This window comes from Drosophila guanche, unplaced genomic scaffold (assembly GCF_900245975.1).
Source record: "Drosophila guanche unplaced genomic scaffold, DGUA_6, whole genome shotgun sequence".
Classification (NCBI taxonomy): domain Eukaryota; kingdom Metazoa; phylum Arthropoda; class Insecta; order Diptera; family Drosophilidae; genus Drosophila; species Drosophila guanche.
Window position 1 is genome coordinate 7254724 of NW_022995743.1, and position 25454 is coordinate 7280177.

At 48.0% G+C, this 25454-nt stretch overlaps 2 protein-coding genes across 6 annotated transcripts; both read right to left on the reverse strand.

Moving 5' to 3' along the window:
- Positions 1 to 3377: 3377 nt before the first annotated feature.
- LOC117588893 (serine proteinase stubble) lies at positions 3378 to 17603 on the reverse strand. Of its 2 annotated transcripts, none has more exons than XM_034280445.1 (9): positions 17510 to 17603; positions 11502 to 11739; positions 8084 to 8241; positions 6378 to 8007; positions 5878 to 6324; positions 4897 to 5074; positions 4669 to 4821; positions 4323 to 4594; positions 3378 to 4263 (listed from the first exon to the last, which is right to left on the reverse strand). In XM_034280445.1, the coding sequence occupies exons 2-9, from the start codon at positions 11737 to 11739 to the stop codon at positions 4100 to 4102; spliced, it is 3240 nt and encodes a 1079-aa protein (XP_034136336.1). In that variant the 5' UTR covers positions 17510 to 17603; the 3' UTR covers positions 3378 to 4099. The 2 variants fall into 2 exon arrangements, with proteins under 2 accessions (XP_034136336.1, XP_034136345.1); XM_034280454.1 differs by lacking the exon at positions 17510 to 17603 and adding an exon at positions 16026 to 16256.
- A 955-nt stretch (positions 17604 to 18558) lies between these two features.
- LOC117588906 (serine proteinase stubble) lies at positions 18559 to 25303 on the reverse strand. Of its 4 annotated transcripts, none has more exons than XM_034280476.1 (6): positions 24945 to 25303; positions 22881 to 23060; positions 20093 to 20668; positions 19678 to 19855; positions 19227 to 19605; positions 18559 to 19167 (listed from the first exon to the last, which is right to left on the reverse strand). In XM_034280476.1, exons 1-6 carry the CDS (start codon positions 25138 to 25140, stop codon positions 18952 to 18954), a joined length of 1725 nt encoding a protein of 574 aa, XP_034136367.1. In that variant the 5' UTR covers positions 25141 to 25303; the 3' UTR covers positions 18559 to 18951. The 4 variants fall into 4 exon arrangements, with proteins under 4 accessions (XP_034136367.1, XP_034136357.1, XP_034136384.1 ...); XM_034280466.1 differs by lacking the exon at positions 24945 to 25303 and adding an exon at positions 23212 to 23843; XM_034280493.1 differs by lacking the exon at positions 20093 to 20668 and having other exon boundaries at positions 24945 to 25297.
- Between the last annotated feature and the right edge of the window lie 151 nt (positions 25304 to 25454).

Genomic DNA, 25454 nt, shown 5'->3' on the forward strand with positions numbered 1-25454 from the left:
CTTTCGCCTTTTGGCATTTCTTTGGCGTTGGCTTTGTTGGTGGTCGATGGCCGATGGCCAGCCTGTGCCGCCGGCTAATTGCACTATTATTTCACTTTGATGCCATTTTAAATGAATTCCATTTGCGCAACGACTTTCGTCTTCATTAGGTGGGGTTTTTGTGGCGCCTCTTCATTGTTTGTTTGGCCGCTCTCCAACAAAGTTTTGCACCTTTCACAGAATCTGCTCATTGCGATATTGCCGCCTGACTTCCGTCATCGTTTGTTTAGTTTTATTTGATTTTCTTTTATTTACTTTTCATATTCATTTGGTATTTATTTGGCTGGCAATCAAAATCTGATTGTGGTGCGTCCGTATAATTGGCGAAAATTAAAAAGGGAAAACGGTCTTGCATCGAAAACACTTTATGTAGGCGTCGCCCCGCGGCTAATGCAATTAATTAGAAAGCGAAACTAAAAAATTCATTTAGAAGATGGAAGCTGCGCAGCGAAGGCGGAAAATTCATCTTTTTTTGATGTTTCTTGATAAATGTTGGCCTGCAAATTAAAATATGACTTCTCTCTTTTTTCTCTCAATCCACAAACGCCTTCCCTTTTTGGTTTGTTGTGTTTGTGGCGGTGCTTGCGAATGAAGTCCGACAATGGCCAAGGGCCATTGGAAAGGGACTGAGCTGACTTGGACTGCCAGAGAGGGAAAGGGAGAATGGAAGAAGTTCAATTGTAGGTTCAAGTTTGGGCCAGCAGATCATCAGCAGACACTGAAACACCATTTTGACGCCCATATCGTCAGTTCTATGAGAGATTAAGGAAAGTCGGCAGGGAGCAATTTGGGACCGGGAGCCGTCTGAAGACGCTGGTTACATCCGAGGAAAAAAAACCATTGAAGCGCCAAAGAGAACAACTGTCTATCGATCGATCTATCAAGAGTTGAAGCCGACCCAAAACCAATAATTACCGGATGAGGAGTCATTTCCTAAGGGGTTACGTTTCAAATGGTCTCGCACAGTCTCCATCAAATTAATGATCATCCCGCGAAGAGTTTTGTTTTTGTTTGTAGTGCGATTCCATGGGGCGATATCGAGCGAGGTGAGAGGGTTGAGCGCGTTGTGGCTGTGTCTTCTGGGAGCCAAAGTTTTCTTGGGCTGCCAGAACGGTGGCCCCACTCACCCACCCTCCTCCAGACCATTAACGAGAGGGAAAACACTGTCCAAAAGTACTTTTCAATTGTTTCCATAGATTTTGGTGTATTTGGTGAAAGATTTTTATGATCATTGTGGCCGCTGCTGATCTTGGTCAGCACTTGGACTTTCGTTTTTTGTTTGCTTCTCAAGTGGCTTGCTGGCTGCCGCGTCTATAAATCTTTTAGGCAGAAAAATAAGAAATTTCCATTGTAGCCATCGTTGGGAAAGTCTCAAAATCGTCATTGTGCATTCGGCACAGGTAGTGGACAGTGGACATTGGACATTGGACAGTGGACGGTGGTGGTTGGTGGTCATCTCTCATGCCCCCCTGCTGTTCTCTGACTGACACCCGCCCCCTCAATCACTGTGTGTGCGGCTTTTGATGATGCTTCAAGCGTTTTAATTGTGCAACGTTTCTATAGAAATTAAGTGCAAGACTTCACATCAACGGGTACCCAGACGAGGGTGCTGGACAGCCGTTACTTCATCGCTTTCGTTTTCCATGGGAATGCTCTGGATTTGGCTGGCCCCATGGGCCACAATATCGCATATCATTTGGCAAATGTCTAATGTGTCAGTCCATCAAAATTTCACTTATGTTTTTGGTAGGCAGGCGTTGGCGTCTTGCATCGAGCATAAATCGGTGCCCAATCCAATTGTCAAACTAAATCAAGCCTGCCCCAAAAGCAGACCAAGTCGCGCCACAAATTTGCACTTTCACTCGAGTGGGGCATATTTATGGCTTACAAGTCAATTAACTTCAGTTAGCTAATCGCTGCAGAGGATGTCTGACCATCGCCTGACAAGTCCCCTAATCTCGCAGCCCATTACGAGCACGAATCGCATGTGAAAGTTCATGCAACATACAAGATATTATTCACAAAAGTGACTTAGGACCGAGCGAGTGGTCGTGCCGATGATAATCTCAACGCATGACCCCTTCGTGGTACGCGAGGTCTGTGCAAATTATAATAAACACTCGTACGCCTGCCCCAAGAGATCCACCCAGCATGCACTTGCAACCCCACCAACTTTGTGTGTAGGAGGGCTGTCGCGGTGGTTGGAGGGGGTCGTCAGTTGCCGTGGCATGTCACATGCAAATGACCCACAACTGAGAGCGAAAGTTCCACGACAAAAGTCGGTAATTGCAGGGCACGATCCAAGGCAAATGCGTGCCAACATACGTTTAGGGATCAGGGATCACGATCAACAAACAATCAAAAATAATTTAATGGGGAACAAAGTAAAGTAAAGTCATAACTAAATGCCAATTGACACACGAATGGATTGACTGCTTCATTGACTGATTTAACCAAAGGCAGGTTACTCCTGGAAGCCTATAAAAAGAATCAAACCAAAGAACTTTGTAGAAATAACTGCGATAAGGGCGACCCACCTACTTACACTGACTTTGCCTTGGCTTGCTGATCGCCGGACACATGTTTGGCATACTTCGTTTTCTCACTTTACATATGCAAAACAAAATGTTGAGCATTTTTCTACTTACTCTTTATCGTTGGCTGGCTGGCTGGCTGGGTAGCAAAGAAAGTTTTGTGCTTGGCGTCCGTCTCGTTGGCACCTGCCAAATAATGTGTGAGTCGCCTCATGCATTCGGAATTCCAATGGGCGCTCAGAGTACTTCGAGAGGCTTCTATGCGAATGTGTCCCTAAAAGTGATGGCTGGAATTTTTGCAGAGTTTTTGATTGCCAGAGCAGGAGGAGAACAGAAAGGGGCAGTGGCTGATAGAGCTGATCTGTGAGCACAGCTGGTTGGAAATTTAGATACCCACAAACCCGAGAATCTTCGCCCTGCCCAGGCTGCCCGCTTTTGATAAAACTAGCGCCAAAGTTCCTCAAATTGCCGCCAAAGTTCCTAAAACTGCCAAAAAAATACCTGGTGGCGCTAACGAAGCAGGAATTTAATAACATTTTTCAAACTTGTACATGACATCTACAGCTACATGGTATTTGCCTGGCGACACCTAGCGTTGATTTTACATAAAGTCTCAAGTATACGTATACGTATACGTATACCGAACTGAAAAAGTTTGTGGTGTGTACTAAAACAGAGTTACCAGACTTTTAGTTTGGCGCCCACAATATTTATCTTCAAAATCAATAGCAAAATGAATGCAAATAAATAGCGTTTGTTTGTGTGTGTTGTTTTAAACATTTTAATTGAATTAATTTTGTCGAGCATGATCTGCTATAAATAAATAATTACAGTACGTTATAAGATAAAACTACAATAGCTTCTTCGAGCATGGTACGTTCGGTTCGAGGAGAAGCGACTTATGTGATAATGCCCTACCGAAGGATCTCGAACAATTCGAATGGAGTTGACGAATTTCTATATAATAGTGCACGCGTACGCGTGCGGGAGGGACTAAAGCTAAGTGTAAATGTTATGCAATAATTTAGAAAATTATATACAGCAAATGGGAATAAATTAGGGTCGACAAATCGATTAATACGCTACATGAGCTGGTGACTGTGACGGCGACTGTGACGTTTAGTGTGCTTGTTAATCACATTCACTAACTAGTTTAGGGTTAGGCTAGGCGGCAACGCTAAGTTTATGATTATGACAATGAACGTGGAAGTCGCTCTCGGCAGAGGGGGATCGTTGTGGACTGCATGAGGAGGGGGTATGCGGGGGGTAAGTGGCAGCAACTGAAATCGTTGCTCGGGTTATGCTCGGTTCCATCTCCGAGTGCCATAACCGGAGCACGAGTCCGAGTCCGAGTCCCAGTTTGTGTTTTAGTTTGAGTTTGAGTTGTGCTCCAGGTCCGAGTCCGAGTCCGAGTCCGAGTTCGAACTCTGAGGAGTCGAGTCGTGCGTGGGGGTGGGGTGGAAGACGTGCTAGGCATTCACTAAGTATTAAGCATAATTAATACGCAGGCGAGGTCGAGATTAGAGCTAGAACTGGAGTATCTGGTTGATCCAGTCCCGGAACTCGGAGATGCGCGTGTAGACGCCCGGCTGGTTGGCCTCGGCGCACCCGATGCCCCACGAGATGACACCGCCGAGCTGGAAACGCTTGTCCGCCTCCCGCTGCAGCACCATGGGGCCACCGGAATCGCCTGAGAGGTGAGAAATTATTGAAATGCATCCGGCAGGAGGCCATTCAGCAGTCACTCACCTTCACAGGAGTCGTAGCCGCCCTTCTTCCAGCCGGCACAGATGAATATGTGCGGTATGTGCTCGATGTAGCCCGCGGTGCGGTACATGGACTCGCAGATGGTGTTGTTGATGACCGGCACGGCCACCTCCTGCAGAACACTGGGCAGTGGCCCATCCTCGTAGAGGCGTCCCCAGCCGGTGACAAAGGCCGTTTGCCCAATGAAGTTCTCGTCGTTGTCGGGCACGCAAACGGGAATGATGTTGGGCTGAAAGACCACCGGCTCGTAGAACCTAATCAGAACAGGAAACGGAAATCGAAACGAATTACGATCCGAGGGAAAGAAGAGGCGGTAGACAGCACGCACCTGAGCAGGGCCAGATCGTACTCAAAGGTACGCGGATCGAACTGCGGATGGGAGGCGACGATCTGCACACGTCTCTCCTGATAGCCGTAGGGCTCCTCCTCCTCGGCCAGGTCGTACTCGCCCAAGCGCAGCAGCAGATCGGAGGGCGGCACACTGAAAGCACCCAAGCAAATGACTCGTGAATCTCCCCCGTTTCCTCCGCTGGGATGCCCTCTACCATCTACTTACTTGTCCACACAATGGGCGGCGGTGATTGCCCAGTTCTCGTTGAGCAGCGCCGCTCCGCACTTGTGCAGGTAGGTGGAGGTGCGCCACTGGCGCAGCGATATCTGCCAGGGCCAGCGTCCGAAGGCGGCATTTGCTCCACCGACAATGCGCGGCTCGGGGAACATGCGACGGCCACACACTGGAAGGGACAGGGGTAAAGGATGAGTAAGGAGTCAGCAGATCTCTGCTAATAGGCTCTGTGCCAGGTCACAATTAAAATAATGGGCCCCAAAAGGCACTAAACATTTTAATCACTTCGCCCGCCAGGCACTCAGTCATGCCAGCGGCCAATGTAATATGCTTTGGACTGGCGAGGAGGCATGCAGTCCTTGACTTTGGCCGGCCACAAGGCAAGCAGTCAACGGCCTACTTTATGGTCTCCGCAACTTGTCTCGACTCGTCCCCGACTCGTTTCGTGCATCAAGATTGTTTTTGCAGACGCAAAATCGGTCAGGGGGCTGCTGCAGCAAGGGTCCAGGCTTTGGCTTGGACTCAGTTTGGTTTGGTGCGCCTCGGCAAGCGGAAGAAGGCAACGTGACCCAAGCGGCACAATGACCGATGAAGACCGAAGAGCTACGGGTTGTGGCACACGGGGGAGGATCATTATTGTAAATGATTGCTGTAAAAATTGTTGTGGATTCGCTGTGTCTAGCATCAGTAGTCAGGAGCTTAGGAGTTCTCTTGGGTCTGCATTTATGAGCTGATGGCCAAGACAAGCTCTCCTGCAGCAGCAGCATCTCTTCGTGGGCTCAAGGCCAGCGTTTAGCCTTCAAATTGAATTTAATGGCCACGCATGCCTGGCTTTGTCTTATGACCAAAGTCTGGTATATTAATAGATTTCTCCTCGAAGGAAACAAGTTTTTTCTGACTGAGTTGCAGCGACACTGTGAACCATGGGCCATGGGCCGATGTGCCTGCTCTTGGACAAGGACTTGGACTCACCTTCTTTGTAATCGACGCCCTCCAATGCATTTGTAGGCGCTAAGCTTGTGCTCTCAGCTGCCGGCTCGACGGTCGTCGTCAGATTCACTTCCTCGCCGCTGTAATCGGTGGTTGCCGCTGTTGCGCCTTCTGTTGTTGCTGTCTCTGCGGTGGTGCTGCCACTGCTTGTTGCCATCTCCGAGCTTAGCTCAGTGGAAGATGATGTAGATGAGGCGAATGCAACGCTGCTGCTGCTGCTGCTGCTTTCAGTGCTGCTCTCTGGTGCCTCTGTGGTTTTGATAGTTGTTGTGCTCACTGGTCTGGCGGTGGTTGTAGCTTTTGGTGGTTTCGTTGTCCTGTGCGGCTTCTCTGTGGGCATGTGGCTGCCCCCCGAGCCAGGCTTCGACTCGCTGGTACTAACACTGGTGGCCACAGAGATGACCACTTTGTCGGTGGCCGTGGGTGGTGCTGGAAAATCTGTATTACAAATTGGGGAAAACCCTGCCAAAAGCCACACTCACCTGTGCTTGTCGATGTTTTGTTTGATGCCTCCGGCTGCGGGGTGGGCGTGGGAGACAAATCTGTGGATGCGGATGCAGCTGGCACCGGCTGCCAGTCGTTGGAAATGCTCGCATTGGTCTGTGGCTCTGCCTCCACGTCTGTCCAGGTTATTAGGCCAGGCTTCTTGGTGGACAAGGTTTCCGATTCAATTTTGTTCGAAGTTGTGCTCGAGCTCAGCGCAGGCTCTGTGGCTGGCCTGCTTGTGCTTGTTGTTGTTGTTGTTGTTGTTGTTGTTGTCCTTGTCGTTGGCTTGGCGGTGGTTGTTGTTGTTGTGGTTGTTGTTGCTTTAGTGGTGTTTGGTGTTGTAGTTGGGACTTTGGTTGTGTGACGACGCGTTGGCTTTGGCGTAGTTGTTCTTGTTGTTGTTGTTGTTGTTGTTGTAGTACCGCTGCTGGTTGTGCTTGTTGTTGCTGGAGATTTTGAAGCAGTGCTGGTGCTGCTGCTGGTGCTGCTACTACTGCTAGTGGTTGTTGTTGTTGCTGTTTGGCTCGCTGGCTCCTCTGCCAGCATGATGGGCACCTTTACAAATTCCGCTGTGGGCTTTGGCCTTGGCCTGGGCGCCTGCGTGGTGCGCTCCGGCAGCTTTGTTGACGTTGTGCGGTTGTTGTTGTTGTTGTTGTTGTTGTTGTTGTTGAACGATGTGCTCGTGGTTGTTGTCGTAGATGTGACGGAGCTGCTGGTTTGAATCACAGGCCTGCGGACTGGCGATGTTGTCACTGTGGTTGCATTTGCGGTGGTGCTGCTGCTGCTGCTCAGGTTATCCACTGGCTTCCGTGTGGATTGCGTGCCACTGGCAGCGGTGGTTATGGTCGACCCAATTGGCTTTTTGGTCGGAGTTGGTCGTCTACTTGAATGCGTTTTGTGTGGCTTGGTGGTGCTGGCGGTGGTTGTGGTGCGTAGAGGCGGTGTCGGACGTTGCGTGGTGGTTTTGGCCGTTGTCCCTGGCGCCTTCGTCGTGGTTGTTGTTGTTGTTTTCACAGATGTCGAGCTACTCCCACTGACACTGCTGCTCGTGCTCGGTCTTGTGTGCCGCCTGGTGGCTGTCGTTGTCGTCTCCACCAGATGGGTGGGTTCTGTGACCGGCGGCGTCGTCGTCTCCACAATTTGGAATGTCACAAACTTGGCGGGCACCGTCGTGGTCTCAATGCGCTGCTCGAGCACCACGGCGGCTGTGGTCAGCACTGGCCTGGCACTGGTGGTGCGGCGACGTGGCGGCAGGGGCCTAATCGTTGTCGACGGCAAACCACTTGGCTTCGCCGTTGTCCGCACCACAAAGTGTGAGTTCTTGTGCGTGGTGTGGTCCAGGGCCGGGCGGCGGCTGCTCGTCGTTGTGGAGAGTGTGGTGCGCACTGGCTTGGCGGTGCTCAGATACGATTGGGTGACATTCTTGAGCAGCTCGTTGCTCGTGTGCTGCTGCGATGACTTGTGGGTGGTGCCGCCGCCGCTGCTGCTGCTCGAGAAACCACTTTCTGTGGTTAGCTTGAAGAGGGAGCTCGTGGGCAGCGTGGTGGACTCGTGGGCAAAGTGCGAGATGGTATTCTGATCGATGCTGTTGTCATTGAGCTCCGGCGCAAACAGCGATGCCTCCTCCTGGAACGGGGTACAATGATTAAGTGATTGCGGATGGGTCAGGCAGAGTTGGGTTGGGATGGGAGACTCGACTCACCTTCATCGCACAGCACGAGCCAAAGTAGAAGCGGTCGATGCAGGTGCCCAGATGGGTGCCGTTCTGCTTGATGCAGTCGATGGCGAACATGCAGACGCCCGAGCGTCCGGACTTTCGTACGATGCAGGGCAGATGTCGAATATTGCGGCCCGATTGGACTGCCAAGAAGCGAACAAAATCGGTATAATAATTAATACTAATAATAGTAGCAATGATGATGATGATGATGATGATGCCCTTTCTGGTTCTATCACTTCCAATGCTCCACACCATTTCCGTTTGACGGGTGCCGAGGGTTGCCGATTAACGCCTTCCAATTTGTACGCCAATTTGTGTGTGTGGCGTTTCACCGTTAGCCAAACAGTTAACACAAGTGAAAATGAAGTGGCAACAGGCCGACAACGAAGACCATAAAAGCCGCAAACGGCGGCCACTGAAGTCCGCTGAAGGGCGTCCAGAGAGCCAGACACAGACCGCCCGATGAGGCAACAGTAGCCCCATCCGCATTATTGTTATTTATTTATGATTTCTGTTTCTGCTGCTGCTTCGAGGAGAACCGCCACCATCATCATTATCATCATTATCATCAGAAACAGCAGTAGAAGGCGAAGTCGGAGTAGAATTAGCTGTGCCAGTGGCATGATCATTGTGTAATCGAGCCGAGCATTATCCAAGCGAGAGCTTTGAACTTGTACAAATGTACATATAATTATTTGTATTACTAATTAAGGATTACAGGCCGAAAATTGTTGCGTGTCTGCTGACAAATTGCTCAACGAATGCGGCCAGGGACGAAGAGTTCTGTTCTCGATACTGTTCTGCATTTTGCCTTGCCCATAAACAAACATAACAAGACACAACATTTCCCAAAATAATCGCAAATAAATAACGCACTTTGTTCACTGCTCTCCTGGCTTTAGTCTTGATTTAGCTGCAAAAGCAAAAGCAGAAGAAACAGGAAATGCTTTGTGCCCACCGCGAAGCGTTAGATGCTCTTTTTACAAACAGATTGAGAGACTCCAAAGAGAGGCTCAAGAGGGACTTAGAGAGCCGTAAGTTGGTGGCCAATTTTCACAGATTGCGGGTGCGAATATATGCAAATAAATCCCCTCAAGTCACTTCCTTACAAGTGCACACACAAACTACATCAGAAATCGGTGTGGCTGAATGCCGCCTGAAGGGTATGCTAAGAAATATTGCCTGCTCTGTGTTTTTTTGTTGGTGTTTTGCGTTTATTGAACTTAAGGCCGTAAAGTAAAGTGTCGCCAGTCGCATTTCTTATGCAATTAGCACGAAATTCTGACATCAGTGGCCATCCGCGCACATTTTGCAGGCCCAAAACGAGTGACTCAAGACACGAACGGGCATGCAGCGGCAGCGGCAGCGGCAGACATGACATGGATGTATTCAATCCACCAAATTTGTACCCAAGTCGGTGGTCAGGGCGATGGTCACGTTTCCTAGACCTCGTCGACGCCGGCTGCGACGCTGGCTGCGACGCTGGCTGCGACGCTATTCTGTTTCTCCATTTCTGTTTGCATTTCGTTTTGTGGCTTTTTGGGTCAACGGCTTAGCATATGTTTCGCCAGCCACTTGGCCAGCCTACCAAGCAGCCCGCCCCACAGTCAACAGCCAGAGCACAGAGACGACAGACAGACAGACAGACAGACTGAGACTGAGACTGAGACTCAGGCCACAACCAGACCTGGCCCGCATTGCAATGTAGGAAATTCGTTTTTGGCATGCGAATGCGGCAACAGTTTCGTGCCACGATTGTGGGTGAGTGTGGCGCAGTGGCTAAGTGGGTCAGCGGTTTGGCTGCAGAACCCAAGAGACTCAGAATCGAATAGCCGAAGAGCCAACGAACCCACGAACCAAACAGCCGAAGCTTCCCTTCGATCTGGGCCCCCACTTCGTACTTGTGTGTGTTTTGGTTTTGGTTTTGGTTTTGGTTTTTGTTTTATTTCCCTTTCACTTGCCATCAAATTTACTTTCCGCCTCTTGCCACTTCTTGGCCATGTACCAGCCATATTATTTCTCTCATATATTTCTTTGCTGCTGCTGCTGCTGCTGCTGCTCGACCAGCATCCAGTCATAAACATGAAATGCGCGCCGGCACACGCTTTCTTGCGGAGAGTAGAGTCAACTCGATTCGGATACCGATTGAGACTGAGACTCAGACTCAGACTCGGAGTCAGATGGAGATTCAGATTCCCGGCCAGTGTCCGAATCGGACTTGCTGCCGGACGATGGTAGTGGTGGAAGCGGTGGCTCATTTTATGGCAACATTCTTTGATGGCTGACCTCAATTGCTTTTGCGCGCTGACGTTTGCCCTGTTTGCCTGTTTGGCTCTTTGCCTGCCTGTCTCTGTCTCTGTCTCTGGCTCTGACTCCGACTCTTTCGAGTATATGAAAGTTTTTTCCATCTCTCACTTGCTCTCACAGTGGCTGCTCTTTGTTGTCGCTCGCCACAGACAAATTGGCAGCTGTGTGGGGCCCCGAGAGGAAGTGCTAATAGCGTATAAATTTGGCTCTTAATGGCTATGACCCAATTAATCTTCGTTGCCCGGCCAACGCCTGTCTCCATCGTCATTAATTTTGATTACTTTCATTAGAAATGCTCTGGCTCTGGCTCTGGCTCTTCCTCTGGCTTTGGCTCTGTTCTCAATTTGGTCTCGGTCCAAACTAGTTTGTCGCTAGAGTCTTTTGTATTATTATTTCTCTGAGATGCCTTTTTTTGTACTTTTTTGGCATTAAATGTGTATAGATGCTGCTGCTGAACCTGATCTCACAGAGCCATAGAGAAGCTCCATCAAATCCTACAAATTTTCCCCAAAAATATGGAAAAATTCTGCCATTCTGCCAGACGTTTCCTTTTCGTTGTCTTTACTTTAGAAATTTTAATAAAATATACAAATACCTAGCATTAAATTCTCCTCTCAATTATTGACTTTATTTATTAATTCCTCTCATGCACTTAATGCCAGAGTTTGTTTGCTGAGGCCTTTAACCTGACCCCTTGCATGTCCCAAGAGCTAAGTATAAATTCTCCTTCATTTTAGATTCCCATTTGTAAAGATTGCTGGGTTTTGGTTAACGAGATTTGAGTTTTCTCTGCGCTTACCCAAATGTTTTGGAACGTGCTTATTACAGATTCCCCCCATTATATCTCATTGCTACTTGGGTTTGCCCGACTGGACCCTTTGTCCCAAAAGAAACTTTTAATGGGGCTACGTGAGAGAAAGTGCTGGAGTTCTTGGGAAACATTAATGTAGCCATGTATCGGGCATATGCTGCATCTTGTATCTTATCTTCTGTGTAATTCCAGCTAAGTAAGATCGTCGATGATGTGACAATTGCCTTGCTGATAGGTCTGGTCCAATCATTCAATTGGCTAGGGGAGAATGGAAATACTTACACTGTGCTAAGCTGGGATTATCCACAAAGACGGGACTGGCGTGCGTCGTCGGCAGCAGCAGACTGAGGCTGGCCAGTGTGAGGAGCAGGAGAAGGCTGGGAACGAGGCTGGGCAGCGGCATCTTGTGCTTGGTTGTTGTTCTACTTTTGGGCGCTAGATCTGTGCTGCTCCTTGTGGTTCTAGATGCATAGGTGTCCGTATCTGTATCTGTATCTGTGGACGTGTATTGTGCACCCATCTGTAAAGTGAAACATAAATTGATGTCATTGATGATTGCCATGAGTCATGTGAAATGTGAAATGTGAAACGTTTTTACGGCATTATTCAAATTAATCACTAAACACAGCGACAGCCACAGCCACAGCCACAGCCACGGCCATGTAGCATTTCGACACCAAACTTATGGGCACGGCCCAAGCGGCACGATGAGGCGGCAAGCAGACCAGACCCGAGCAAGTGCGTAGAAGCAATATGCCAGTGACTCAAGTAGGTGAAAGTCTCTCTCCAGTGACTTGCATATGCAAAAACGGCGAAGAACGACGAAACGAAACCAAAAAACACAAGCCAGATGGAAAAGAAATGCTCGCAGGCCGAAGCACTGGATACCCTAACAGTTTCAGTGCTCAACGTTTCAGGTAGTTGCTGCCCATTATGACTTGTGTTGGGGCAACAAACAGTCACAAACATGGACACATTTTGGACATGCTGCGTACCTAGGGCGTATGTGTAATGTGTTGGTTTAGTCATGCCTAAAATGCCCCAAATGGAAAGCAAAAGTGACCGAGTGTGTGTGTGTGTGTGTTTGGGCAAAGAAAGCGATCCAAACGGGAATCGACTCTATCGATTGTATAATCTGCAGTCTGTCTGTCCTAAGCATATCGTTTATATAACTGTTCGGAAATGCATTTACCCATTCCCAGTTCCCATTTTTACCATTTCCCATTCACATCTCCATCGAAGCTTCATCCATTCCCAGGCCCATGCCCATGCCCATGCCAATGCCAATGGCCATAACTAGTTCTCAGACGTTCCATTGTTGGGAACAGAGTTCAACAGACGGCTAATTGAGCTCCAGAGTTCGATCGAGCAAAGAAAGTTCAGTTACAGAAACGATGACATAAACTGTGGCAATCAAAGAAAGCGCAACCGAGCAGCCAGCCAGCGATGATGAGTTGGCTATAGTTAACTGGACCTGCTCCGGCAAACGGATGACAATGCGCGTCTATAACTCTTCCATACCCATACTTATACACACACAAACCCCAGAGGCATCTTTGCGGTGACAACATACTCGTGTACGAGTATTGCGTGCCATTGATCGAGCCTTCTGCTTCGGTTCGGTTCCGTGTTCTATCTTTGCGTCACGATTCTGCAGCATTGAGAAATTATCTGCGTTTAGAGCGGTTCTGTGACTGTTGGTAACGTCTGGTAACGGTTAGCGGTTGCGGGGAGAGTAACTCTCATTGTTAGCTGATGCTGTTCTATGTTTGTTTGTCTGTATTTATGCGTTGCGTAATACGGTCATTGAACCCCCCCTCCATCGGATAACAACAAGAGCTCCGTTTGCTTGGGGTTTTAATTAAACGCAAATAACTAATCAGAACTATCTGCAAGCAGCATCTATCAGCATCCGTTAGTGTGAGAGTATCCAAGGGAGAGACATCTCTGGCGGGCGAATGGAGAACGGAAGCCATAAAACATAACTACAATCCCATGGCAGATTATCAAACTAATTGCGGGCTCTCGCTCCCGCTCCCATCTGATCTGTCGCTCTCCAATCCAGCTCAATGATTGTTTTGCTTTTCACAGACCGACTTCAAGAATGCGCTGGCCAGCTATTTGAGTATTTGGGTCACGTTCACGCTCACAGCGCGAATGAATACGAGTATATCTGTATACGTAGAATTGTATTGGCGTTGGCCAGTGTTTTGTGTGCAAATTAACATGAAATTCGGGTGCTACGCGATAACCAGAACCGGGCCACGTGAAGCTGCCTGGGAAGATGGGAGATGGAGAGCTGGCCGAAACTGGGTCAGAGCCAGCAAAAGATTTGCATGATTCTCATCGACAGTAGCAGAAATCAACGTACTGCCCTGCCCCTGGCACTGCCTTTATGGGCAATTAAGTAATTTCCACTTCGCAGCCGATACAAGTGACAGTTTCGTTGGGCTCGTTAAAAGTGAAATTACAAATGTTGCCCTGCCGCCTCTTGTTATTGTTATTATAAATACATTTTGCCTGCTTTTAAGGGGAAAGGGACGGGGCTGAAGCCTTCCCCTGTGCACTCGGTAAAAAGCGAAAGCCAGCAAAAATGCCTTTACCTAAAAGAAAAGTGAAATGGCGGCGGCTAGTTTCAAATGGCGAACAAAAGAATGATGCCTGCAGAGTATGTACATATGTACATAAGCTATATAGTACATACATCTGTACATACATATCTGGTATAATCAAATAAGAAGTAAGACTCGCTGCCCGCTTTCCGCTTTCCGCTGCTTCTGCTTTCATTTCTGCTTACCAAAAACGGAAAAGAGCTGAGAGAAATTTTTGTTTGTTTTACTTTTTTTTTTCTTTGTTGCTGTTGCTGTTGCTGACAGCTACTGCTGTCATGTGTTGCTGTTGCTGTTGCTTAGCTGCGGGCTGCGGGCTGCCCCGTTGCCATGTAGCTCACAAAAAGCAAAAGACTGCAAGGCACAAACCAGCCCATGGCCCTCTCCCCTGAGGTTTAACTAATTGCAATGGGAATTGGTATTGAAATCGGATCAATCTCATCTCCATTGCAAATACCAAATGCAAATTACAATAATTATTGTGAAGCATTCTGTGCTACCGCCCTGGCAGCAGCCGGGCATCAGCAGCCAGGAGGAGTGGCCCCTCTTTGCCGTGCCCGTATAAACCTGTATAAACCAGAGCGCAAGCCAGGGACATGAAATGCAAATAAACACCGAGGTACGAGTATGGGGCATGGAACAGCTCATCTGTGCCGCAAGCCAAACGTGCTTCATCTCCATCTTCTGGCGCGCCTCTGCTCCTCTGCTCACTGCAGTTTAGACCAAAGCCAGTCGGTGGGGCGGCAAGCCTCCAAACAAGAAGGAAGAATCGTATGTGGACGAAGATGTGTCGATCGATGGATACCCAGCGAATCGAACTGAATCGAATCGTTGTGGGAACTTGAATAAAGTATTGACTGGCTGATTGATTTGTAGGTTCTGATAGGTTGACAACCCATCAACATTTGGAATGGATTCCCTGCATGAATTATCCTACACCTATCGGAGATATTATTGTCCAATACTTTCGTTGGTATTCCTACGAACCCTTCATACCCGATGGCGTGTACCATACCCTCTCTTAGGCATCGGGTGGAACAACTAATGGACCAGTTCTGTAAACCAAAAAGCAAAAATCTTTTGGTGCAGCAGCAGCAGAGGCTCTGCTCTTGTCTGGTCTGGTCTTCTTGGCTGTCGCAGCAGAAGCAGAAGCAGAAGCAGTCGCAGCCGCAATTGAAACACTTGTACTAAGCCGCTGGCACTCTTGTGGCTTGGCTCTGTACTTTGCAGGAATTTCAATAAATTTGCTGCAGGAGCAGATAAGTTGAGAGCAGAAAAGAGCAGAGCAGAGCAGCACAGAAAATAACCGAACAGAACAGAACAGATCAGATTGGAGCGAGCCAACTGCAACTTTTGCTTTGGACTTGTTTTCTGAGCTTTGGCCGTGTTTGCGGCGCTTGAACTTGTTGCTCTTGTTTTGCAGTTGCTGCTGCTGCTGCTGCTGCTGCTCTTGCCCCTGTTCCCTCTGCTTCCGATGGTGCAGTTAGTTGCAGTTATGCGCATCTATCGTGTGCGCTTCTATCTGTGTAGATAGCTGTGCATTTGTGTGTGGGCTGAAGCATCCGAAGAGTGCTTTGAGTTGGCACTTAATTGACTTGTACGCGGTAGAAAGTGCACTCACACACACACACGACACGATAGAGAAGGGGAAAGATTTTTAGGGCCGGCGTATCTGACAGATGCGTATCTCAAACTCGCATCGTTTGCATTTAATTGCGTTGGTTTCCATCATCCAACTTTTGGTGGCGGGATCGGACTTCGTTTCGGTCCAACTTCCTCACTGCTGCTGACTATTTTTGGGTCATTTCTTTTAATTTGCTGTTACTGTATTATTGTTATTATATTCTCTTGGAGTTATTTTTTTGTACGTTTAATTTTTTTGATTTTTTTGTTGCTTTGATGTTTGCTTAACTTCTTGGTCTGTCCGTTTTATGAGTTTCTTCACATTTGGCTTTTGTTTGACACTGTCTTTTCTCTCTCTTCCTCTCTTTCTACCTTTCTGTTGCTTTTGTTTTATTCCCAGCGACTGGCTGGCCTTTGTTTCAGGCCAGAGCCGAAACAAAAAATCACACAAAACACTGTTAGTCCCGGATAATTGCTGGCTATTGTTGGTAAGGTAAGGGAAGGGTCTCCTTCGCTCAGCTTTTGGCGATATTTTCGCAGTGGTTATGCTCCTGCTACACGAACTTGAACTTGCCTCGGACTTGGGTCAGGCCAATTATTTAACTGCACAAACAAACACGCACGAACGCAGTGGCAGAGGCACAGGCGGCAGCAGAGACAGAGACGCACACTCTCGCTGGAGATTATGGAGTAGTACAGAAAGTGTGGAGTGGTGGAAGATACCGCGACAAAGACCAGACCAAAGCGAAACGCGGACGTGGACGTGGTCAGACCGCGACAAGTTGCGCACGTCTGAGGAGGAGTGCGCTCACAAAAGATCCACACACCAGGCCAGGCCAGCCCAAGACGAGGCAGAAATGTTACTGCTGCTGACGCAGACGTTGACTGAGATTTCGAGCTGAGACGTTGGCAGAGCTGAAGAACGACAAAGCGAAATTGGTAGAATTGGTAGTTCCAGCAACATTCATTCCCGCTCTCTCTCTCTCTCTATCTCTGTCTCTCATTCACTCTCTGTCGCTCGCTCGTTTGCTTGCTTGCTGCGGGCTCCAACATGTGCGCGCGCATGCGTGCCTCTGTTAGAGCTTGGCAGCGACGTCGACAGCTACGCGCATAACGGTTTCCATTAAGGCCAGCAGCGAGAACAGCCAAATGCTAGGCGCTGTTTCTTATTCAAATGAACATCACACACACACACACAGACCAAACACTTATGAGCTCTCTCTCACACTGCGCTGACTCTCTCCCTCGCACGCGCGCGCTCTCTCTCTCTCTCTCTCTCTCTCTTTTATCTACCACTCTCTGTAGAAGACGGCACAGCTGATTCGCAGCAAGTGCTGTTTAGCAGAGGGGGGTGGGGCTGACAGGGCTACGGCGCTTCTTCTCCAGTTTGGGATTAACAGCGCTTTCACATTAAAGTATGCAGAAGCAAGCAAGAAGCAGCACCACACAACAGAGAAGCAACAAACAAACACACTCACACACACATACAAGTCGTTGCGAAGCTTTCTACACCTACAAACTATTACCCAGAATCTCTTGTTTATGATTTAATCAATTATATTAATTGCTATAACGTTCACTTGCACATAACAGATAGATATCACATAACCCGATCGATCCATTCATTCGCCGGGGTATAGCAATGCTTCGGCCCCAGAAGCTGCTGCCTTTCTTTCTGGTTCTTTTTGATGTTTTTGTTGTTGCCATTCTTTGTCACCATTCGGGTGTGGGGTGCCGCTATAATTTATGCACGTCCTCAGGTTAAGAAAGTCCAAGTCCATCATTGGCAACATTTGAGTGTGGTTCAACAACAGCGACAGAGCAGAGCTTTGCTGATAATAATTGCATTCGATCCACAAACACTTTATTAGCCTGCCCAAAGACCAAGCGGCTCATAGATCATTAAGCTTCAAAGAAAACCATTTGTATTCGAGAGCAAACAAGACACACATAGCACAAGACAAATGGAATAATTTCTAAAACGTAAACGACGACGACGACGCGTATCATAATCTCATTGATTTTGCCATGTTTCTTTCTCAAATGAACAAAACGCACAATTAACTGAACTGGCCAAAGCTAGGGCGATGGCGATGGCGATGTCGATGTCGGAGAGGATTTGGCCTTTTCTTGAACTTGTGAGACCTTGACAGCTGCTCCACAGCAACTGAAAGGCAAATCGACAAGCAGTGCTTGTCTTGCTTGTAGCCAGTTCTTGTTCTTTGGCCAAATGGAAGTGGATGCCAATGTGGATCCTAAGAGCGCGTCCATCCCATAGAAAGAGACAGAGAAAAAGAGAGTTTGAGGGAGAGTGTGCGTTGGCTGATATCTGGCTGATAAGCTCCTTCATTAGCTACTGTGATCGCCGCTCCCCTTGGCCTGGGCATGATGATGATCGTGAGTTGCTCCCACTGATATTTGTGCATATCGGACTCCATCTCGTACACGTTACCAGCTGATAAGATGCAGAGTTTTGATGCTCTGAGTGCCTTGGCGGAAGTTGAACTCATTAGGAATTCAGTCCACGCGCTGTCTGTGGCACCTGTTGCACTGCCAGGAGGGGAAATACAAATGTGCATATATTCTGTGCATGTGTATTTGTGCGATTTTATATAAAAGAGTTTCAAACGTTTACTTAATCTTAACGCATCGTCTCACTCTGTCTGCATCACTGTTTATTTTTCATTTTTCATTTAATTTTCTTGTGTTTGCCATCTTTCTCTTGTATTTCTTGCTTTGCCTCTGGCTGTACCTCAAAGGTGTGGAACTTGGCTAACAGCTGGTGCAAGCTCCACATTTTGATGGATCTAAAACGTAAATGTAAATGTAAGCCAAGTGCGTGTAAATTACGTGTCGAATTGGGTATTTACGTATAACAAACACCCCAAAACTATGCATAGGCTTTATTTTAATTTAAAGTACTACAAATGAATACATTTTCGTGCAATAATCCAATCCCATGTTACAGTTATTAATATAATTATAGCCAGAACAAAAGCTTGTTGGGAGAATATAAAAGTCACAGTTTTTACATATTTTAATACTATTTTTTTTTATTAATTTTACATTTTTTAAACAACTAAAACTAAACGTAGATGGTATTGTAAATGAATATCCATTTTAGGAATCTTTCGTCGAAGAGAGTGTAATAAATATGGAAAGCTTAAACCGAAAAATAAACGAATGGAATGCTGGGATATTTAAGGAGGGGTGTAGACTGCAGTGGATGGTACAGGTTAGGGCTGGGCAGTCAATGCAAATTGGGAACTGAAGTAAAAGTAAAATAAATATAAGGGCGACTACCTTCGGCTTACACACTAACAACCCCGAGTCGTAGAGGAATCACATGGCCTGGGCTCCCGTGATGCGGACGCTGGGGCCGCTCCATCTATATTCCCGCAAAGCGACGGACACAAAACCGCAGAACTCTTCCGCGGACAGGTGCAGTCTTCCAATTCAGTTTGTGCCCCTAATCCAAGGGCGGGCCGAGCGTCCCTGCACTACGCATTGTCGTTGGCCATCACCTTGTTGATCCAAGGCACAAAGCGCTGGATGTTCGTGTAGACGCCCGGCAGGTGCTCCCGTCCGCAGCCGATTCCCCAGGAGACCAGACCGATCAGCGTCTTGCGGCCGTCCATGGTGAGGGTGAGCGGACCACCCGAGTCGCCCTGGCAGGAGTCCCGGCCACCCTCCTTATAGCCGGCGCACAGAAACACCTGGAATTGGAGGCTAAAGTTAGAAAAATTGCCACGGGAAGAGCGGAGTCAGTTCTCACATCGTGGATGGCCTCGCGGCGTCCTGCAGCGCGGAACCAGCGCTGGCAGCGATCATTGGAGATGACCTCCACATCCACTTCCTGCAGCACCGACGGCACCGTACTCTGGCCGTGCCGCGTCCGACCCCATCCCGCCACGGTGGCCATTTTGCCAGTCAACTTGGTCGATGCCGGCGGCAAGCAGACGGGAATGATGTGCTGCTTGTAGACCACGTTATGGTCCAGCCGTATCAGAGCCACGTCGTTCTTGAAGTCCGCCGGATTGTAGTGGGGATGCACCTCCTTCCGCTCAATGCCGTACTCCTCGTGGTTCAGTCGCTCCTCCTGCGCCCGCACATCCCACTCGCCCAGACGTATCTTCATGTTCGAGTTGGTGGTGCTGCAAATCAGGATCGCGATTAGACTTCAAATAAATTAATGTCAAATGTCTAAGCGTGTCGGCTGCACTTACGTGGCCACACAGTGGGCGGCGGTGACCACCCAACGGTTTGAGATCAGTGCGCCGCCGCAGCTCAGCTTTCGGGTGAGGAAACCGCTCTTGATGAGTGCCACCTGCCAGGGATGCGAGCCGAATCCCGTGGAGTGGCCGCCCACGATGCGATTGGAACGGGTGTACACCTCACCACAGCCTGCGAACGAGAGAAAGATACAAGTCCATTACTGGGCAAGTCGGGGAAAGAAAATACTTTCAAAGTGAGAGAAAGAGTCAGATAGAATACCAAATAAATCTACTACAGTGCGTGGTGTGCTGAGAGTGCGAGTGTTGGTGCAGCTTAAAGGAAAATCATTTGCAGTGTTGCCACAGAGAGACAGAGAGAGAGAGAGAGAGAGTGAGAGAGAGAGAGAGAGGTACGATGGATTGGTACCCGGCACTGGTCGATAACTGGACTCGTGATATCCTCCACCATTCTGATACTCATCGGCCGCCTCGCCCGCATTCAGATCCAGTACATTGCCCACCGCAAAGGCCTGGGCATTGGGCAACAGCTCGTGTGGTGGCGACTGCGACTGCGACTGCGACTGCGACTGCTGCGGCCCTGCCGCCGAGTCCAATGGTGTTGGCCCATCGGCGTCGAAGAAGCTGTCCAGATGATTGGTGATGCCATTGATGGATCCCAAAGGGCCTGTCTCGTGCTCCCAGTTATTCAGCGTGGGCGATGGACGATGGCTGGATCCACTGCCCCCCGGCTTGTAGGGATTGGAGGCGCTGTACAGCGTTGGTCGCTTGGTGCTGTAGTAATTGTTGCTGCTGCTGCTGCTGGAATAGGATGGTCGGCCGACTGAAGCGGAGGAGGATGTGGATGAGGCCGTCGATAGGCCGTTGCCACTGCTGCTGTGGTGGTGCTGATGATGGTGGTGCTGCTGCTGTTGCGCCTGTGGCTGTGGCTTGTTTGCGTTCGGCGACAGATCGGGGTAAATGTCATGCAAGTGTATTATGTCACCTGTGTGAGAATCATGATTCAGGACAATGATGAGGCTGTCTCTTTTCGAGGTGTGCAAATGGCTTTGGCAGTGTGTGCGTGTGTTCGTGTGTTCGTGTGTGTTTTTCGGCTGGGTCAAAGACGCAGGCAGACTTTCCCTTCAATTGCTGCGGAGACAGTCACCGAGTCGGGCCATCCAATCACCATAAAACCACGACAACGATTATGTCACTTGGCCAACCAAGAAGATGTCCCAGAGGCGACTCTGGGCCTTGCCAATGTCTGAGTGTCTGAGTGTCTGAGTGTCTGAGACAATCACTGAACCGGACGGACACTTAGTGGCTGTGACTGTGAGTTTCGGGTTTGCTTCGCACGTAATTCAAACAAATCCAAAAGTCATTTGGGGCCCAGAGACAGAATTTTGGCCCCGTCGTCTTGACTTGACTTGATTAACACTTTCTTTGGGGCTGGATCTGGTTTTCGACCCGTCTATGGCGTAACTTTTGCGCTGTGATTTTTCCCACATTTGAAAGCAAACAAATAATAAAACTGAGCACCAAACTCTGCAGGAGGGGTGGGACAGGGGGCCTTTTTGGGGGTTGTCTGAGCAAAATTGAAACAAAAGAAAGAAAACAAAAATTTCACTTTTAAATGCGAAAACGTTCACCTTCGTTTATTTCCGCAAGTGACTTTTGCCTATTTCGGGTTGGTATTTTCCACTCTTTCTATGGTTTTTTTGTTTTTTGGCTTTATCATTGTCGCCTTGCGTCTTGGGAAAACTTTACACTTGGCCAACGACCAACCACAAAGGCAACCCAGAAATTAAAGAAAGTCACACAGAACCCGCTTCTTTATGGGCTTCAATGGAAGTTTTGGCTTAAATTGCGGTAAAAGTAAAAGGTAAGGTGAGTAAAAAGACTGTGATGGAAGGGAAACAACAACAATTTTCCACCAAGAATTATTTATAATCATGTTGTAATGTAATGATGTTGATGTTGATGTTGCTGTTGGGTATGGCTTGCATTCATACAAACACACAAAGAATTAATTAAAAAATTAACGAAAACGGAACTTATGCAAGACGAATTTGTTATACCCTTCAACACACACACACAATCAGTCAAGCTATGATGGCCTTAGCAAGGATTTTTATTTTGATTAATCTTGCATAACTTTAGATATTCAAAACATAAATTGGCGAGAGGCATAACAACAGCAAAAGCAAAACTTGAGATCCACAAAGAAAATTCTATATGGATGGACCAACTAGACAGAACCGATTGTTCCTTATGCCCAAAATAATAATAAAGAGTATGAATAAGAAAAACAAAACCAAAAAACACCCAAAAAATAAAGAAGCAGTTGGTAAACTAGAAAATTAAACAGAGCACAACAAAATGGCAGAGAAGAAGCAACAAAATTTGTTAGCTTTATGCGTGTGTGGCATAATATGTACACACATACATATATACATGTGTACATATACTCAAGTAACTGTTATTCTTACTACTGTTGGCTGTTGCTGCATTAGTAATTGGCTTCTATACGATTACAAGTACAATTACGATTACGATATAAGTAACCAATGCACTTGATGATGGCTTAACCAAGCGCTTGTTCCTCACAATTTAAATGTAGGAATGTAAATATGAATGGAAATGACTGGAATATTCAATTCGATTTGGTTTTATTCCAAAATCGAACTATTTAATTATGTTCTTCTCATTTAATTCTCATTCCATTCATTTCTATAAACTACGCAAATAAAAGCTTGCCTCGAGACTTGCGTATACCCAATTTCGTCGAACAATTGCCTGCCTGTTGGAGGTTTTCCTGAGATGATCTAACTTGCAGATCACTTCTCCATCACTTAAGTTGCAGGCCGCACTCATATGCCCCTGGGCGGGCACTTGGGGGGTATCTGTGTGATCTGTTTGCCTATGCCTGTGCCCATGCCTGTGCTTGTGTTTTTGTTTTTGTTTTTGTTTTCGGAGCGAGCAATTTGTTGTCATTTTCGAAATGCAAGCTAATTTATAGCGCTATTATGCGAATCCGAATTGCATAACTTCTCGAAGCGCAGCAATTTGCAATCGGGCAATGCAGGAGCATGAGCAGGGTGCCAGGGTGCCAGGGTGCCAGGGGAAAGCAGGAGGCCAAATGTCTTTCAGAAAATGTTTACCCTGATTGGCCAGGGCCTGCGGGTAGGTGAAGGGAGTCTTGTCACTGTACTTACTTGTATTGTTTACTGGAGCGGCATGCGGACTCTCCTCGGCATCGAGATCTTTGTCCACACAACACGACCAGATCATGCCGCCAGAGCACAGATCCAGGGGCTTGCCGCCGCCCAAGACACATGAGATGGACAGGCCGCACTCGAACTTGTGGCCACGAAAGCGGCACGACTGCGGTATCACTGCACAGACACATCGGTTGGTGGCCAGAAAGAGAAAGATAAAGAGAGGGGAAGAGGTGGAAAATGAAATTAGTCTCTGACAGTGGGAAGTCTGAGGCGAGGGTAATCTAATCGTAAGTCAAGTCGTATCAAATTGTCTTTGGCCAAGTACTTCGGGATAGCATTTCCATTACGCTGTTCTCGCCATAATATCCGGTGCCGCTGCGTCGGGAGAGGGCGTCCAGTATGAGCATGTCATGCTCCTGCTGGGCACTCGGATAGCCAAGGCCGGAGACCCCGGCCAGTGCACAGCCAGCACAAACCACACCGACCAAGAGCCGCAGCCAGGTGTCCTTCGAGTGCCTAGGCAGTGACATTCCAGAGCGATAGGTGGATGGATGGATGGATGGATGAACTTTCACTCTTTCACTTTCGCTTTTTCCCAGATTTGTATGATCTGGAGGTGTCTTCGGATCGATCCGATCCTGCCACTAGGCTGTTTCGATAGCTAAGGATTTCACTTTTATTTTCATTTAACTTCAACTGGCGCTTTCTTGGGGCCCACGCATGCGCAACGATGCCGCACGAAAAAAGAAAACTCTTGAGTTAGCTCTGCTTTGCTTTTCCACCACAGCCGAAGCGTCTTGATTTTGGCTTTACGCATGCGCACACACTCCACTTCAGTCCAGTTCAGTTCAGTCTACTCTACTCTACTCCACTTCACTTCACTCTACTGCGGTAATACAGCAAACAATGGGCGACCGCGCGTCGGGAAAATCAGCTCAGAACTAAGCCAAGCTTTTGCGGCGGCCAAAGCACGAGCCTGCTGCCAGATGCAAGATGCCGATGCCAATGCCGAGCCGAAGCAACCAAACACCACATAGCCCCAAACATTTCGGCATTTCACTCGGCTCTGGCAGTGGGAAAGAGAGAGTAGAGAGTGGAGCAGTGGTGCAACATTTTGATGTTGTTGCTGCTGTGGTTTTTGGCGCTAACAACATGTTGCTAGGCTTGGCTTGGCTTAGGCCAAGGTTTCGCTTACATAAAAGTCAGCCAAAATAATCTATAATCTGTGGTGTTTGCTGTTTAGTGTTTGGTACTTGCTGCTTGGGAAACTGGCCGACTCATGCCGCCGAATGAGTTGGTTGTTAGTGGCAAAAACACTTTCGAATGCGAGTGAGGCGAGTGTGCAATTGCAGTTAATTGCAGTTGATTTTCCTGTCTCCACTGGAAACACTTTTGCTCCTGCTCATATTACATATCCGAGTCGAGTCGAGTCGATTCAATTCGATCCGCTCCAATCCAAAGCAGCTGCCATTGAACTTGTGCAGCAATCAGGTATCCCGCATCTGTCTTTATATGTGTGCAGTTTATATGGAGCTCTGTGTGCGATTGTTATTTATAATATTTCGCCATTCACAATTATCCAAAATGCGGGGCTTTCTTTATTTCTTTTCGAGCCTCAAGTTGTGTATTTTGTGGCCTATCTTACCCGTATGTTAATGTGTAATCATTGCCAGCTGTTGCTGCCATCGCGGCTAATTGCTTTTCCTGTATGTCTTTTGGAAAGTCCAATTAGGCGGAATGATTCATGGTCATTCAGTCAGTCTGTAGCGGGATTTGTTGGGTGTTGGTGCGATGGAGGGTGCCATCGCCAAGAACGGAATGTATGCACTTTCGCTTGGACCACTGGCTCCTTGTCTCTTTGTATCTCTGTCGCTGAGTCAGCGCCCGAACTTGACATGGTATCGATAGCGGAGGTGGATGTGGTAAGCGGAGCAGCGAAGATCAAGGTTACACCGTGCCGGACCAGTCATCGTGTCGCGTGTTAACCAATATGCAAATTGTGCAAGACAAGGCGAAAGACTTAGGCAACGAACCCGATTTACTTATGTTGATACTTACGATCCAGCTCATCGAAGAACTTGGCCTGCTTTGGCAATTCCTTGTCAATTGCCTGCTTCAGCTCCGCCGGAATCACCTCATTGTAGACGGAGTTGTAGCTGCTTTGGGCAGCTGAAACACTCTCAAGCAGCTGCAGCAGCATCAGCAGGGGCAACAGGGGCAACAGGGGCGTGTGGAGACCCAGGCGCAGGCGCATTTTGCAATACTTTCGTTGTTGGATTTTTCGGTTTTAAGTGTTCCTCTTTTTTTTTGCTTGTTTTTGTCACTTATTTCTGCAATTTTATTTCACTAATTCACGTAGCGGCGCGAGTTTTTTGATTGAATAATCGCGTCTCGTTTGCATCGCCCAGGTTCAGGCCCGTTTCGTTTTGTCCCGTCCCTGAAGTGCTTCTCTCTCTCTTTCTTTCTTTCTCTCCCACTCAGTAAGTATTTTTATACATATTTTTGGGACACCTTTTCACATGTTTTTGTGTGGATTTTGCGATCGATGCATGCAGCCAGACGCCGTTC

Coding starts and splice junctions, on each gene's coding strand:
- LOC117588893 (XM_034280445.1), bottom strand. CDS start 11,739: ATGGGTGCACAATACACGTCCACAGATACAGATACAGATACGGACACC. Junction 5,075..5,877: donor GGGCGTCGATTACAAAGAAG/GTGAGTCCAAGT, acceptor TGTCCCTTCCAG/TGTGTGGCCGTCGCATGTTC. Junction 4,595..4,668: donor TACGATCTGGCCCTGCTCAG/GTGCGTGCTGTC, acceptor TGTTCTGATTAG/GTTCTACGAGCCGGTGGTCT.
- LOC117588906 (XM_034280466.1), bottom strand. CDS start 23,416: ATGTCACTGCCTAGGCACTCGAAGGACACCTGGCTGCGGCTCTTGGTC. Junction 23,061..23,211: donor AATGGAAATGCTATCCCGAA/GTACTTGGCCAA, acceptor GTGTCTGTGCAG/TGATACCGCAGTCGTGCCGC. Junction 19,168..19,226: donor GCCGCGAGGCCATCCACGAT/GTGAGAACTGAC, acceptor CTCCAATTCCAG/GTGTTTCTGTGCGCCGGCTA.